Source organism: Mycena indigotica (genome assembly GCF_014461135.1).
Source record: "Mycena indigotica strain 171206Taipei chromosome Unknown Mind.scaff0001, whole genome shotgun sequence".
NCBI classification, from domain to species: domain Eukaryota; kingdom Fungi; phylum Basidiomycota; class Agaricomycetes; order Agaricales; family Mycenaceae; genus Mycena; species Mycena indigotica.
In genome coordinates this window covers 4,435,827-4,453,036 of record NW_023503000.1, presented here as the reverse complement: position 1 = coordinate 4,453,036, position 17,210 = coordinate 4,435,827, and the positions used below count along the sequence as shown (strand labels likewise).

The 17,210-nt window shown below is 50.1% G+C and overlaps 2 protein-coding genes across 2 annotated transcripts; both read right to left on the bottom strand.

Moving 5' to 3' along the window:
* Positions 1 to 74: 74 nt before the first annotated feature.
* MIND_00123000 (uncharacterized protein) lies at positions 75 to 3,738 on the bottom strand (the record flags this gene model as incomplete). The annotated part of the gene is made up of 9 exons (XM_037358166.1): positions 75 to 523; positions 570 to 1,153; positions 1,203 to 1,552; positions 1,601 to 1,799; positions 1,849 to 1,946; positions 1,995 to 3,032; positions 3,088 to 3,341; positions 3,393 to 3,501; positions 3,562 to 3,738. The coding sequence occupies 9 exons, from the start codon at positions 3,736 to 3,738 to the stop codon at positions 75 to 77; spliced, it is 3,258 nt and encodes a 1,085-aa protein (XP_037226076.1).
* Positions 3,739 to 5,230: 1,492 nt separating this feature from the next.
* MIND_00122900 (Cytochrome b561 domain-containing protein) lies at positions 5,231 to 6,136 on the bottom strand (the record flags this gene model as incomplete). Its single annotated transcript, XM_037358165.1, has 3 exons — positions 5,231 to 5,344; positions 5,395 to 5,785; positions 5,832 to 6,136. 3 exons carry the CDS (start codon positions 6,134 to 6,136, stop codon positions 5,231 to 5,233), a joined length of 810 nt encoding a protein of 269 aa, XP_037226075.1.
* Between the last annotated feature and the right edge of the window lie 11,074 nt (positions 6,137 to 17,210).

The window sequence follows — 17,210 nt, the reverse complement described above, 5'->3', positions numbered from 1 at the left end:
TATCGTTAAATGTTTCTCTGTTCTCGTCTACAATCGTATAATACTAGCAACTTTCTCTGAATCGTCACGTGGTACTAATCCACGATCTCTCCTTCTTCTATCTCAACCATCTTCATTTCTCCAAGCAATGTCAACTTGTCCAATTCGATCTCCACCACACCACTCCCCTCGAAAGGCGTAACTAAGACCTTCTCGGCTTCGGTCGAGTCTTCACGCAAACGCACAATCATCCCCTTCATAGGGCCGTCAATAACCAACGCCTCGTCCTCAGTAAATTTCGGGGCCAATGGCAGGAGGTATTCCACTGGGAAACCTGCCCTTTTAGTACCATCTTCGAACTGGAGCATTGCTGTTTGTGCAAACTCCGTTGCCACGCGTGCCGCGGTGACGATCTGGCTAACTTTGTTCTCGTAGATGCCTTCGAGATAGGGAGGCGATGCGTTTTTTGTGCCGCAGATGCGGACCATTATGCGGGGACGGCAAGAGGCGAATGCGGAGTCAAGAAGCCAATCTTTGGGGGGATCTGGCGGGGGGTGAGTTAGCTTATTGACTCCTTGACATGGTCTTACCGTATGGCACAGTGTTTATAGCGACTGGAGTTAGTGCAGCGAATACACTGGGAGAGAAAGCCTCGCTGCTTGGAAGGCCCCATGACCAACCGTCATCCTGCGGAGTTTGGACTACGTTTGGAGAAAATGTTGGGGCGGTCGCTGGCGGGGCAAAAGCTTCGGCAGCCCATGCTGGAGATTTTCCTCCCCATGGGTTGGTGTCGAAACTACTGGGACCTTTTGGAATAGGACTCGCTGCAGTAGCTGGTGGTGGTGCGGTCCATGCCGGAGTCTGTCCTCCCCATACACTGGTGTTGGCACCTGGAACTTGCGAAGTTGGACTCCATGCCGGTGTCGAATTGCCTCCACCAACGTATGGAGTTTTACTGCCGTTGTCCCACCTCGGGCTCGTGGTTTGGCCCCATTGTGCGGGACTGCTACTCCCGGCTAATGGAGACGCCCAGCCTGTTGCATTGCGCTGCCCGACTGGGATTGAATTCGATGCTGTTTTCTGAGCAGTGGTGTCCGTTGGGGAGTCATCAATCAGACGACGCAAGGTCCGTGGCGGTCTGAACGTGCTTAATTCTGCTAGCCGTCCATTTTCTCTATCCTGTTGTCAGTTTGTCCATCCCAAGATAAGTATATATGACTCACAATCTCAATTTCAGGCTCGTCTGCTCCACAGTGACATCTCCAGGGTAGCCTGAGCTCAGCGTAGCTTGAACTTCAACGCGCGCCGTTGTCCCTTGTGTGTGTTTGATAATGCCCCAATACCCCTTCCAACGGCCCTTGACGATTATAACATTCGCTCCTGCCAGATACCCCGGGCCATGCCTGAAATCACCGATCATATGGCCCGCACTATCGATATCTCCTTGGCTTTGTGCGACCAGCGTTTTCGGCCTGGCCGTGAAAACTCCGTTTGTTTTGTTTTGCAATTGTGGGTCGTAGAGAAAGACTTGGGCTACTCGGGAAATGGCGCCGATAACGCGTCCACGTCTGCCCTAACAAGACGTCAATAACATTGTAGCCTCCTGGACACTTCCGTCTACCGGCAAGGCAAGCTCCTTCATCAGTTCTCCGACCTGAATTCGCTGTCCATCTGCGTCCCGCATCCCGCTGCCAAACCGCTCGTCGGGAAAAATAGCGAACGAAACATGTTGCGACTGGAGCTGGCGAATGTCGTCGTTCACATCCAGTATCTGCAAAGTGTTGCCTTGAATGTTGAAGATAACACCCTCGAGTTGCGAGCTATGAACGTCCAAATTACAACAGCTTCAGGGACAACCTCTCAACGCACTTGAGCTCCACCAGCTGGTGCATCTTATAGCTGCCTGCATGATTAGCCCCCGTGCCAACCTCTGGCGATACTTGAATGGCTTCAGATCGCACGGTTATCTTCAAGCGGGGCATGTAGTATCTTTCAAAGTAAAAAAAAAATCTGACCTCTTCCAGGGTCATGTCCGAGACGAGGGTGACCATATCCGAGACTGCACCGACAGAAACAACTAGACCCGTCTCGCCTCTACCTTGGCCATCGATGATCTTGACGTGGTCACCAGCCTTGAAAATCTTGCGGACGGCTCCGAGGGATACCTCGATCATTTCCTCATCACGGACATGGACAGTCACAATCTCTTTCTGAAATTGTGCAACATGACCATATACTCCAGCCTGCTCGCCTTCGATTACTTGTACTCTGTCCCCTGGTTGCAATGCCACCGTCCCCGATGTCTTCTTCGCCAGTTGCTTTACCCCAGATAAGTCCAGAGTGGTATCTCCTGTGCCTTTGAAGTACATGAACTCCTCCACTGTTGGGGTGACGTCTACCCAGATCAGATGCAGTCTCTTCACTTCTTTCTCCACGAAACCGTCGATGAATATTTCTCCCTCGAACAAAAATGCTTGATTGCGTTTCTGCACACTCCTGGCACCGTATACCTTCTGCACCTCCTGGTCATTGAAAAGTTTCTGAGGCGGTCGAATCTTGTTGGTACCGGCCCAACCCATAAAGCTCTTTGCTTTGCGCCGTGTACTAGCAACATCGTCTTCGTTGTCTTTCTTTGCCCCGGCATCGTAGTCTCCAACTTGTAAATCAATTCTCGGAACAAACCGAACCTTGATGAATTCGCCGGGTTCGAAGACTTCTACCACTTGTGCGAGGTCTCCCTGGTATGTTCCTTTGCGTTTGAAGCGTACCCAATTGCCTTTCGCAAGATCAGTAGTCTCACGTGGCTTCAACTGCAGCAACGCTGCGCGTTCTTCGATCGCCACGAGTTGAACTGCGCCAGGGCGAGCGTGATAAACACCGACCAAGCCGTCGCATGCGAACGAGATGTATTCAGCCCGACGGGCCTCGATGTAGATGCTGCCTTGAATGGCGTCGCGCGCAAAGACTGATAGAATTGGCAACGGCGTCGATGTCGCGGCTAGGTCGATCGCTTTACGCAGGAGACGGAAGACCAATTCGCGCTCCTTACCAGGCTGTGACACCGTTTTACACTTGCGGACAGGCGATGCACGTGGGGCCTAAACTCACCTTCACGCTCACCTTCCACAGCGCTGGGTCGTTGATCGACGGAATCAGCAGGCGCTGAGGGACACTGTATCCCTCGCCGGTGGACTGAAGTGCTGCCCGTTGAGCCTTGTACCGTTCCTCAATTTCCTTAGCGAGCTGTTCGGCACTTTTTTCGTCTTCTTTGTCTTGCCAGTGAACTTTTCTTGTAACTCCATCCAACATAGAACGATATTGGTTCGAGTCAAGTTCTCCCTCTGTATCTTCGATAAAGTCGTCTAGATAATAATATATTTAGTCGTTTTCGCCGGAGGGGGGCGAAGAAAAACCTGTTCCGGCGTCATCGTCCTGGTCATATTCGCTGTCGTCGCCGTCGTCGCTGACGGCCGCCAAGTCGAGGTATTGCCGCGCTGACCCGGCCCCGCGGCTTGATGTGCGCTGATCAAGGAAAGTCGATTTGCACGACGCGCACCAGAAGAAAGAAAAAAAACGACGAACCTTCTGTTTTTTGCGGGGACTTCCTTCTTCTGTAGCCATTTCCGAGGCCATTGCCAGTGGTGCTTGATCGTGATTTGCTTCCTTCACGTCGGAGGCCCGTGTGAGCGTTGGGACAGGGAGGCCTCGTCTTGTCGCAGTGATTTTGCGAGGGGCGCGATCTTTTGCAGGGGTCGACATGGGCGACGGAAAGAAAAAGACGAAGTGCTGCGGTGATGGAAATGAAGTTCAATGCAATCCGACTCAGAGTCGTCGCGTGATCATCGAGGCTAAGCTTAAGCTTCAAGCTCGCCGCAAGACTCCGAGTTGGACTGATGTTCTAGATTTTCGAGTTCTGCTGTAGGATCCAGATTGTTCTTCAGTTATTTCAAATGAGGAGTATTGAGGACGCAGAGGAGCAGCGTGCATTGCAAGGTTACAACATTACAGGGACTTACTCCAACTAGTGCTAGAGTGGCATATGTATCAGCCCAAGAAGCCTTGGGAAGAATGCGGAAACATCCTTGTCAGCTCCCCAGAGGCATTGACTCTGCTGCGGCACGACGATCTAAGAGATGTATCATAATAATAATATCACTTATTGTTTGACAGTGCTTTCGAGAGCGTACTACTAGTAGCTTGTGCCCAGCCAAGCACGCGCTATGCTCGCTATTGGCTTCGTTAGTGACCAGCTGTGAATGCGCAACCAACTCACCTCCAGATCATCTCATGTTGCCGGCTTCCAGCACCAACGGCGATGGTCCTGGCTGGCTAGCAGGTGGTGGTCAAAAAGCAACCGGCAGTCCGGATCAAAAACCGGCGTCTAAAGCACGTGCCCCGGCGACACTCTTCTTCCGTCACCCGCCCGCTTGAACTTCAAACGCCCCACGCGCCGGCTGAGAGCGGCTGGAGCGGCTCTCTCTCTCTACTGACTATTAGTATATATGACTGCCGCCCATCTAAAGCTATGGCCCGCAATGCTGCCGCGCAAGACAAAGTACTTCCAAGTCAAGTCAGCGTTACGCTCTACGACAGAAAATCACCCAACAACTCCCCGCTTGGCTAAAACGACAGCGGCAGCACACAATACATTGTCGTCCAAGACTGAGCAAAAGAGCACAGTCCTCCTGTCTTTCGCGCGCAAACACTGGAGAAAGGCCATAACCAGCACGGAACAACGACCACATCTACTGCCCCTGCAACTACTCTCGCTCCCTGACTTGCATTGCGACTACACCCTTTTACTCAACTTTAGCGATTCCCAGTTTGAATCATCAAACTCGTCGTTTCTTCCCTCCTTGACAGTGTGTCCCTTCTCATTTTCAGTACTCATTTACTCATTCTCCCGGTCATCACCAACCCAAGGGCCGCATTGGATTCGCTATCAAGAGACCACTCTGACAACTTGGGCGGCGGGCATGCTCACCAAACATGCAACTCCAAACTGGCTGGCACCGAACAACACTCAACGCGTAAGTGCTCCTCAGCCTCGAATCATGAATGGCAGGTATGTAGCAGCTGTGAGTTACTTCTACTATCTTTTCTTGCTCTCCACTAAGTGTTCTTTCAGATTTGGCACCCATGAACCCACTATTGCTGCGCTAACCAACGATGACGGACCTCTGCTTGTATATCAGTATGTCTTTATTACTACAGTCCCTGAATACATGCACATCTACTTGTATATCCAAGCCTATGATTTTCCATTTGGACTAGATATACCAACAGGTTGTTGCTTGAATTGCTTTTCCTGCCTGAATTGTTTGACCAAAAATATCAGGCCTAAAGCATATAATACCCAGAACACCTATGAAATTGAGTTAGCCAGCAGGTAGTTGGCGACAACATCAAACTCACAATGATAAGTGCAAGCCAAGCATGCTTTGCCATATTTGGCACTGGAAAAAGTCCACCAGATGCAAACTCCCATTCAATCCAAAGTCCATAATGCACTTGGTATGCAGCAAGAGCCAAAATAGCTAACCCAAGCAAGACATGGAGGTAATTATGTGGTGCACGGCGCAGACCACCAGGGAAAGTGCGCGGGAATTTTGCAAGATGGACGAAAACGCCGAGTGCCAGTTGAGTTACATACAACGTGAGAAGTATGATGCCGATCTTCTGGTGGGTGTCAAGACTGTTTACAGGGAATTCCAAGGACCGGGCAAGCTGAAAGCCTATTGCCCAGCCAGTGAAAATAAGCGGACCAGAAATAACAAGTTGGATGAAGGCATGATTCCAGAACCAGCTGTAAGACATTGAGAAGACATATGAATCATGAACTTGGTGCCTACTAGCGATTCCAGGTCCGAGTGTAGCGAGCAATGAGCACGCCCAATGGAAGCAGAATGAGAAAGCCAATAGAGCATAGCAGAGCATGGGTGCGTCCGTTGAGGAGGGAAAAATCATCATCACCAAGTTCTGGTCCGCCTCCGCCACCGCCGCCGCCACCGCCTCCTCCCATGACACCTCCGTCGGCACCATCAGCAGCTTCAGCAGCACCGCCATCTGCACCGCCTCCACCTCCACCTCCACCCTTGCCACTACCACCATGCGAACGGATGTAGAGGCTCAGGAGATCCGCAAAGTCAAATTTCATGTTTGTGGAGAGAAGGATGTGCAACGGGGGTGAGGCATGGCTGGGGTGTGATTATAAGTAGTCCTGCAGGGTTCGCCGGTAATATGGCAAGTTGTCTCACAGTGGTGAGAGGAAGACCCACACACGAGCTAAAACTATCCATGCTCCCCACAGTTCAACTTGTGCCGATCGCGAACGAGCTCGAGTCCTGGTGGTAATCCCGATTGATTGTCACCACGAAAATGACTCGACCGGCGCATCAGTGAGTCAGGCTATCAAATGATGCGCCGTCCGCCATCACGTGATGCCACACCTACAAGCCATTCGTCACGCATCACAGCGCGTTACTTACCTCTCCTTTCCTCCTCCCACAACTGAACTTACCCCACTTGCGATACCATGACCCGAGGACGCTCCCGCTCCCTCAAAGCGCCCAAGGCAACATATGCTGAACGTAAGTCGCGTGTTTTCATCGTGCCACTCGGTCCTCTGCAGTTTGGGATTATGCTGACCTGTGATTTGAAGGGGTTCTCGGCTCTTTCACTCAGATACAACGCGACCATAAACGGCATTCTATTCACATAGCTACGCTCCGTGCTCAGGGTTCGTCGTAACTTGAGTTGCCCAAGTTCTTGCTCGCGCTAACAGTGGCGTCATACATCAACAGTTCAAAAGAATGCCGCTGCGCAGAAGGACAAACTTGGACCCCATTGGAAAAGCTGGGTTGGGAAAGCCGTCCACAAACTTGTGCGCCATCTGCCCCTTTTTGCTTGCTGTTATTGATGAGATGTCGCGGCCTAGCAAGACGAAGGGTTCTTTGAACCTTCTGAGCCAGCAGGCTCGGTGGTTTTGACGCCGGAAGGCAGGAAAGCGTGAGTACTGCTATTATCGTTTTGTCATTCAGACATAGCTGAGGTAATCCAGCATTCAAGCTGCTCGACGAGCCCTCGACCTGCCGAGCAACAATGAGGATGTAACCCATCACGACGAATCTCTATTATGGAAAGAGGCCCTTAATCCCGGCTCCGTCATTCACATGTCTACTTCGACGTCCATTGCGACGCCAAGCCCCAGCAAACGTCGTACCCGCCACTCTTTGGCCAGTCAGGCCATAGACGACGGTGACTCTGAGTCGGAGGAGTTATCGAGGCCAAGCCGCAAACGCCCACGGACTTCCATGATGTCGTCTGTTTCCACCCGAAGCCCTCGTAAACCTTTGCCAACGAATTATCGTTATTTTACCAAGGCTCAGGCATGTACTATATTTGTTCGGGTATTGAAAAACTTATACGCCTTAGCTTATCCAAGAGATTACCTCTCTCAATGCTACTCGAGAGGCAGAACGTCTTGCGGGCAGTCGCGCCGAATCGCCTCTTACCGAGTTGGACGACGACGACGTTCCTGACCACACATCCCTCGACTTTCCAGGGCCTGGTCTCGGGGAAGCGGAAGGGATTCGAACGAAATTTGCCACAGCACCCGTCATGCGGACCCAATCTGGCTCCCTTATCAACCTTCTCAGCAAGCGTCCTACTCCGGCCCCGACCGAAATCGACCCCAACGAGCAGATGGATATGCAGCTTGACGAGCAAATCGCGCCACAAGCCATTGCGTTCGACAATACCACCGTCACGGACCGCAATCCTTTCCATGTCGGTTCGCATGGGCTCGAATTTGCCGACCTCCGAGCCAAGTATTCCTCATTGGAGTCCACTCTTGCAACACGCACCCGCGAAGCTCAAGACCATGCCAACCTCCTCCAAGATCGCGAGGCTGAACTTGCAACTTTGAGAGATACTCTTGCCGCGCGTTCTGGCCAGCTCGAAGAGGCCAAAATTTCCGGAGAGGAGTTGGCGGCAGCACGAAGTTTGTTGCAGAAGGAGATGGAGCAATTGACAACGCGGATTTCAGAGTTAGACCGCACCAATGCGTCACTCACTGCGGACAATGGGAGTCTCGAGATGGAGCAGGGTCAACTGATTTCGCGACTCGAAGATGCTCAAGGGAAGGTTGTTCAGCTTTCTTCTGTTCTGGCTTCGCTCGAGATACAAGCCGGCGAAGCTGAAGCGGAGAACAGTCGACTCGTCGATGAGAAGAATAAACTTCTGCAAGAACGCGATAATGCTGTTGCTGAAAAGGCCGTGACAGAGGCTGAGCTCGGAAATATGAAAACAGAGCATGCTCAGACGCAGCAACGTCTAGTTACCGCCCAGACTGAGCTCAGCGATACCCGCACAACGATTGAACAAAAGCTTCGCCCACAGTTGGAAGCATTGGACCGGGAGTTGACGAAACACGTCGATGCTGAAAGAGTTGCTGGGGCGAAAATTGCCGAGGCTGGGAAGGAAATGAAGGAGCTGAGGCTTCGCTTCGAGCTGGCGGAGAAGGAATTGAAGAAGGCGAAGGATGACAACGAGCGAGTCAAAACTGATTTCGCCGTCTCCGAGGGGGAGAAGGAGAAGTTGGGTCTCGATATCGTGACGATGCAGGCCAAGCAGTCTTCGCTCATTAAGGAGGCGGAAGACGCCCAGGCGCAGTTTCAAGCTGAGATTCAAGAAGCCCAGAGGAGGATTTCGGTTCTTGATGACGAATTGAACGCCGAACGGGGCAAACGGAAGGAGGTTGAGCAAGAGATGGCAGCCCTGCGGGAAACCCTGAATGGAGAGCAAGAGATGGCTAGGCGGATGCGCAATGCTTGGAAAGAGTGGAAGGAAGGAATGGCAAGTGTCGACGAAGCGATGGGGATGTGTTAGATGACGCATTTGGACTTGAATCTTCTGTATATAACCCGTATGTAGCAATTCTGTGTAGCGTTAATGGAAATCGAGATTTCTTGATTAAATACAGAGTTACTAGTGGCCAACCTGGCAGCGGGTGTGAGGCCACGAAACAGAAGAGGATCAGTGACACGGCGGACAACATCAAGTCCCTTGGCTGATGTGTCGACGCTGTCCTTTTCCACTCCATAGGGTGCTTTGTTTATACAAAGCACCCAAGCACCCTATGATTTTTTTAAGTCTTTTACTTAATGTGAATCATAGTATATGAAATCCAATTGTTCTTTTGCACACTTTTTTTCACCGATGTCACAATGATGTGACATCGTTACGGTCACAGTGCCAAGTCCGCGGCTTCGTTAGGCTCGGACCGAGAGCTGTTGACATGGATGAAGTAGGAACTATTATCACTTATCAATCTCCCCCTCACCCATCTTGCTCTCAACCACCATGGCAAGCTCTAGTAATGCCCCAACCTATATGGAATTAGAACCAGATCCTAAAGAAAACAAGGAATATTACAGAGTTTGCACCTGTATTTCTAAAGATTGCAGATCAAAAGTCTGGATGTCAGCTGATGGCTCTTTGCGCAGGGGGCAATGGCTCCATAGGTCAACAGTTTCTAAGCACACAAAAGCAGATGCAGAATATGAGGCTCAACAAAATCAGGTACCCTTTCAACTTATATAGTATAATTTAAATAGAATTAACTCTGTTTTAGCAACCTTCTCAGGCTCAGCCTGCTATACCACAGGCTCAGCCTACTGTACCCCAGGCTCAAGCTGAGTATGTGCAGCCTGTTGCTCTGCAAATTGCACAAGGTGGCCCAACTGGTAAGCTTATACTAAATGAATGCAGTACATAGCTGATTTTTTTTTTTAAAAAAAGTATCTTCTAAGCAGAGAATTCAGTTTCTAGCAAGTTCTCTGGCTTCTTGGCTGCACCTTGTTTCTGGTGTTAGCAGAGAGACAAGTAGCCGTGTATTGAAAGTTCTCAACATTCTTATCCGCCTGACAGCTCAAGATAACACAGCATCACCCCAGCAATATAATGTCCCAACAGATGTTTGAACTGCAATAGGTCATTTATCTATAGAGCCTACAATTGTCCGCAGTATCTGCTGTCCCAAATGCTTCCGGGCCTATTCAATACAGGATCTTCCTCAGACATGTCTTGCCAGAAATGGAAATACTACATGTTCTACACCTCTCTGGACAGAACGTCAAACCCGTGGTGGACCAAAGATTGTCCCACGGCGCTTATATAGCACACAGAGCTTTTCAACATTTCTAGAACATTTTTTAGGCCGTCCTGGAATGGAAGAGCTTCTTAGCAAATCTGTTCATCATCAGCCAGATCCTCTCTGGGCGCATGCACTCTATCTGGGATAGCCCAGCATGGAAGAGTCTCCCTAATGACTTTACATCCAAGCCACACAATCTTGTCTTTAGCTTTTATGTAGATTGGTTCAACCCATTCCTGAACAAGATTGCAGGGAAGAAGGCCTCATGTGGTGCCATTATAGCAGTTTGTTTAAACTTGCCTTATGAGCTCTGGCACTTAACAGGCAATGCATACTTTGCTGGGATTACTCCACCACCTCATGAACCAACAGTTGACACTGTCAATGGTCTTATGGAGACACCCGTTAAGGAGTTTGTTGATATGTGGAAAGGAAAATGCTTACGGACATTCAATCATCCTACTGAGGGCATCTACTATCGGGCCGCTGTACTCTGTGCCTTAGGAGACCTTCTGGCTCTTGCAAAGTTTTTAGGAGCTGCAGGGCTTGCTTCACTAAAGAATTTCTGTTTTCTGTGCAAGCTTCCTAGAAATGAGATTACTCGTACAGATTATCAAAACTTTGTTCTTAGAAAAGGTTCAGAGGCTCGTCTTGCAGCATACAAACACCTTATTGCAAAAACTAAACGAGAGCGGGAGCAGATTGTCCGTGATGAAGGTCATCGATTTTCAGCACTTCATTTTTTAGAATATCGGGATCCTATCAAGCATACTACTCTGGGTATCATGCATGGATGGCTGGAAGGAGTTGTGCAACATCATTGCAGGTTAAAATGGGGAATTGGAAATTCTGTTCAAAATAAAGAAGCTGCAGAAAATTCAGGAGATGATGATATGATGGATATAGATGAAACAGATATTCAAGAAGAAATTGAAGGACTAGGTTTAGTTGAACTTTTTGCAAGCTCTTCACAGGTTCCTCAAGGAATACCTGAGGCAGAGCAAACTGGGACAGCATATATTACTGCAGAAGAAGAAGAGGAGTCAGAAGAGGAAGAGGAACAAAATGAGGAGGGGGTATATGAGAGTGAGAAACCTCCTCATACAATTTTCACCAAGGTAATATCTCTTTTTTTTAATCTTTTATTTATATTTAATTTACTATTCAGGATTTTGGAATGCCTAAATTTCATGAAGGTCTTGCAGGTGTGGTACTGCCATCCTATCTTGACCAAATTCCCCTCAATCTTGGAGAAAAAACACATGGGAAATTAAAGGCTGACAATTGGTTTGTTGCCATTACTATCAATTTCCCCTTGATTGTGCCAGAGATATTCAGCTGTGGTCTATCAGAACGCAGAACATTTGACAAAAAGCTTCTTGAGAACTTAACAGATCTAGTTGCTGCAACAAATCTTCTGTTTTCATATTCAGTCACTCCAGCTGAAGCTGATAAATTTATGGAATACTATGTGCACTATCTAGAAACATCTCAGGACCTCTTCCCAGGACTTAGTACACGCCCTAATCATCATTTTGCACTTCATTATGGTGCTCAACTGAAATGGTGGGGTCCTCTGGTTCAACTTGCTGAGTTCTTATATGAAACTCATAATGGGACCCTTCAAAAAATCAAGACCAATAATCATATGTGTATGTATAAATCTTTATTTAACAAACGTTTCTTAATCTTATCATAAATAGGGGAAATGGATCTTACTATGCTTCGCCAGATTTGTAGGCGAGGTCGATTAGTTGCAGCAATGCATGATAGTATCAAGCTCAGCCAGCCTGACTCTGATCCAGCAGTTGCTGAGGCTATGGAGATTCTTTCCCCACAGCCAGCCAGCTCTGTTCCTTTAGAGCCTCATAGTATTCCTATTGAGGAACAAAGTGCTCACCGTCGTCAAGCTATTCAACTTGATAACACTGTCTATAACCTCTTGCTTAACTATCATAATACCCACTATGGTGGATCCTTCATTTCACAGGCTGATTATGGATTTGAGGCATTGGAAGCTGGTCTCAAAGCATTTCCTTCCAGGGCTTTACCACTCAAGACTTTTCACCATAAAACTCGTGTCTTTTCTACCTACCAGAAGCACCATGGAAATAGCTCAATCTCATACAAGAATCCACAGACAGGGCAGAAGGATTTTGCTTTTATTCAAGCAATATTTGCAATGCTTCTACATGACAAACTCTTCACATTCATCCTAGTTCAGCCTCACCAAGCATTGTCTCCTGAAGATGAAGCTAAGACTCCCTATGCTTCTCATCCTGGTCTTGCATGCCTTTTGAGATATTCTTCACCACAAACCCCTCAATCCTTGTTGGTTATAGAACCTCAGCATATTATTTCCCATCTGGCCTATCACCAGCGTCCTGCTGGAACACTTTGGAATAATGGAGAATTTTACTATATTTGTGGATTCCTTGCATCGTGGCCGAACTTGACTACAGTGATATACATACTAGTAGTTGTCAAAATATTACTAGCAATAGTTTTCTGAATGGAATTTGTTGTATATTATAAGATATTGAAAGAAATTTAAATACATACACAGTTTATAATTCTTATTTTCTTATCTAGCGCTGATTATCTGAGCAGATAGCCGCTGTGCACCGACTCACCCAGCCGCCCCAGTCCCCTCCAAGGCTCTAAACCCGCCTAGAATCCCACGTTGCTCGCGCTGGCGGCCAACACGCAGCATCGTCTCCTCCTCTGGCCCCGGCCCTGGCGGACCGACTCCATCGCAATCACCGCGCCGTAGTCGCGGCAGACTGTGGACAACCAACGCGGCAGATGAGCGTGGCCGGGCCACAGTCTGCGCCCGAATGGGGCCGGGCGTTGTCGACGCCCAGGATTCTGGTGCTTGCGGGGTCGCCGGAAGCTGAAGGAGAGGAGAAACAGTCCCGCCCGTCTTCCTGAGCAGCATCGAGTCCTCGATCCGCAAGGCTGACCTGCGCCGCTGCCTGTTGCTCCCCAGCGCTGAGTTTCGTGGTGCGCACAAATGCTCGTTGTCAGCTCCGATCCGGCGTGTCCGTTAACGCCGTGACAGCGGGGACTCGGCGGTGGCTGAGCAGAGAGCCGGGCGGCGCTGCATGCAGAGGAACGCGGCGCGAGACGGCGAGCAGGCGAGGTTTAGACGATGCTGCGCCGGAACCGGGCCGCGAGGGCGAAGCTTTGCGACGGCGTACGTCGTGTGCCTGGCGTTGTCGACGCTGAGGACTGTGGTGCTCGTGGGGGTGTCGCCCGGCCGGGAACTCGAAGGAGAGCACTGCCGTCCACGAGGCCCGCTGATCCTCACGATGGTTGGCGTGCTCGTGGACGTGGTCAGGTTCCTGAGCGCGACCCAATAGGGATTTGGCTGAGCAACAACGGGCAACGGCTCGGAGGCCATGGTCCTCGGTTTGCGCCTGCGCCTGCACCTGCGCCTGCGCTTCGCGTCGGTGGCGAAACACAACCGCGCCGGAAGCCCCAGAGGGACCGCTCCGCTGGCGGCCTTGACTGCAGGGATACCCCGCGCGGTGGCTTACGGCTGTAGTTCCTGTGCGAAATGGCGTTCTTGTCTGTCCTGCAGTTGGCACGCCGACGCCATGGTCCAACTCCCCGAGATGCTGGTCCGCTAAGAGTAGGCGCCACCAGTACTGGCCGGCCTGCTTCGCGTTCAAGTTGGCGCCAAGCGAGCAAGAACGAGCACCGCTGTGCCATATGCGCGGTCCCGGGCCGAGAGGGTGGAGTTTGTGAAAAAGGGGTTACTAGAGGGGACGAGCAATCACAGGAAGTTGGAATGTTGTTGACGCCGAGGATGAGTTCAAGCACAAGTGGTGCGGGGCTGCCCGCGGGGTCTTATTTTTGCATTGAACGTTGCGGAGATGGCCCGGCTGCCGTGTCGATTGAAATCTGATCTACTGTGTGACTCCTGTTACTCATTCTCTGACGGCCATGTAGCCGCACCAGCGCTCCCTTTGAGCTTCCTCGGAACCTTTATGGTATGTTTCTTTGTCTTCTGAGCTCTTATACCCAGCTGACACACATGTCAGCCACTTCTTCTCTTTCATGGCCTACCACTACAACAACAACGAAGGTGTTGCACAGTCGCAATGGGCGAACGCTCCCGACCCTAACCAGTCCTCCTCCGCGGCCAATCCATCCCATCCATATCCACAGTCGACCAACACATACTATGCGGGACAACCTTTCGAAAATCAAGGCTATTCGTCCCAGTACACCGCCTACGACACTTACGCCAACGGCTATGGTTACCAGCAAAACAACTCATTCAACTACGACACGTCTCAGCCACTCTACAACAGTGGCCACATCGAAATTCCGCCAAGTGTTGCTGATGTGATGAACAACAACCCCGATCTCGCAGCTTGGATGGCGAACATGCAACTAGCTCACCAAAATGAACTCGACCGCCAGTATCAGCAGCAGCAGGCGATGTTCGATCATCACTCCCAGCAAGCGGAGACCCGTTACGAGCAACAGTACCAGCAACGCTATCAGCAAATGAACGGGGAGTACATAGCAATGCAGGCGCAACGCGATGCAGCGTATGTACAGGCACAGGCAGCCTTCCGACAAGCTTCCCAGTACGCATCCTCTATTTTTCAGCTATTCTCAACTAATAGGTTCTGCAGACAGCCAGCTGCGAACGACACTACGCCCGCCGCATCCGGTAACCACAAGAAGTCGAAGAAGAAGTCAAAACGACGCCACCCCCGAGCTCACCGAAGACAACCAAGCCATCATCAAAGGCATCGCCCACCACTGCTCCACCTCAATCCACGGACTCGACAACAGGCACGTCCCCTCCTTTTGCCTCCAAGTCCACGACTGGCAATACACCAACTGCGCCGACTGGGAAACCTGCATCTAAGGCGAAGCGAGCTCGAAAGCCGGCAGAGCATCAAATTTTGAAGAAGGAATTGGACAAGGAAACGGATCCCTTCAAGGTAATATCATTCGGCTTACATCCATTGACTTACAGCTGAGCAGAAAGGGTTTTATCTTCATATTCGGTTCCTCTGGGGCAATCTGGAGTCGAACTCTGTTCCGACCACTGCATCGCAAGAGATAATCGATGCATTCAATCGTCGGTTTAAAGGATACTCTGTGAAGGAGATGTCACGGATCGGTATGCACGGTGCCAAAAACTTCGTTGAAGTTGCTGATGTGAGGGTGCGTGTCATGTTTTTGCCTGTCGCTTGTCACTAATTGTTCCAGCTTGGAATTCTCCCTTCCACTGCGGCTCGCTCTCAGAGCCAAATCGTCAAAAAGTTTTCCCAACTTGGCGACACACCCAAGCTTGCAATCCGTGGTAACTTGGCACGCTTCGGAATCATCCAATGGGCTCCCGACTTCGAGCAGCCTTCCGACTCCCTTTATAACTCAACTATGCGCATCGCTGCTGTCGATACTTTCCGACTGATGGTTGCTAGCGCCGCATACGACTTTCTGTGCATGACAGACATCTCGCCCATCGACTCTATCGAATTCATGAACAATCTCTTCAACCATTTCATCTTCCATTATATGCGAGAAGTGGGCCAAGGAAATCCGGAACCCTGGGGCAAATAATGTCGAGGCAGATCGGAATGCTGCGTCCCATGCTCGTCAGCGGGTATGTCTATTTTCACTATTTCTTGTTCCAATCATGAAGTTTTTATAGCGCTCCGAACGACGAGTCGCGTATGTGAGCTCTCCGGACTCGTGTGTCCCAGAAGGCATCCAACTACTCTTCAAACCCAAGGCAACGTCAGATGACGAGTCAACACCGACAGGCTCTCGTGCCCTTCGCCGTCCGGAGCGGTCCATGGATGCTGACAACATCATTCAGATGGTCGATAGACTCATTATCAAGACCTTATCAATGACCAACCAGACTCGGGCCGCCAACAAATTGAGCCGTCGAACTGTCCCTGAATTTTCAAAACGAGGTCTCTCTCGGTATGCAACAGTTAGTATTGGTTCTTGTCGTGTTTGTTTCCTTCTTACAAACCATCTAGATTCCTCAACATATGCCCATTCAATACTATGATCCTGCGGAGTTCAATCAACTCCCGCCGGGCATTCGTGCCAAAAATTGCACCCCAACAAATCATTGTTTTTCAGCCTGGCTCAACGGACATCTCTAAACGAAGTGACACTGGATCCATGACCATCGAGCAACTAACTCGCAAATATGGTCCAACTGTATTCCCATTATACGATCTTGTTGAGGTTCCCACTACCTCTTCTGCATCTCCAACGGCTTCAACTTCGAATACCTCACGTCCGGCTCCAACCCCGGCCGCAACAAGCGATGATGAAGGCGAGAGTGTGGGCAGCGAGGATACAGAGGACGGGGATGGTGGGGACGATGAAAACCAGTCTGAGGCTGGCAGTATCGTGGAGTTTCTTTCCGATGATGCAGATGATGAAGACGATGAGGCTGAGTTCTCCTGGGCTGATGCGGAGGGAGACGACGACAGTGACGTGTAAATTGGGTGAAATTTTATCATGCTGCAACTTTGTTTTTTTTTTGTATAGATTCTTTTAGAATACAAAGAAATTATGGACTTAATAGATGAAGATCAGCCTCCTCAAAGCGCTGTGGCAAGGGACAGACAAGGGACCCGTGGCGACTTTGTGCCAAGGGACTTTGTTTTGTCCGCCGTGTGACGCCCCGGATCATTGGGACTCGGAAGTCATCCGACCGCACGTTCCTTTTGAGCGAAACTCTTGTGTTGTGAAGACAGTACAAGAGGTGGCAGATTCGTCAGAGCTGCCAACAGACTAAAAACGTAAGATTGATCAACAATGACAGATGTTGCCGAATTTGGTCATTGCCCGGTGATGCGGTCGGCGACAACTTTGCATAAGTAAAAAGGAGATAGCGTACAGCAAGAGTACAGTTGTCTACTATATGTAATATACCAAGCAGGGAACTTTAGGTTGAGGCTCGTTGACTCTCTCTTGTGGTTTCATCGTTGTGTTTATCCACACCGAGGGGTGAGACTCCGTGAGAGGGGGGATTGACGAATGAGGTGATGGTACTGGTCATACAGAAGCCCGGCGGTGGCGC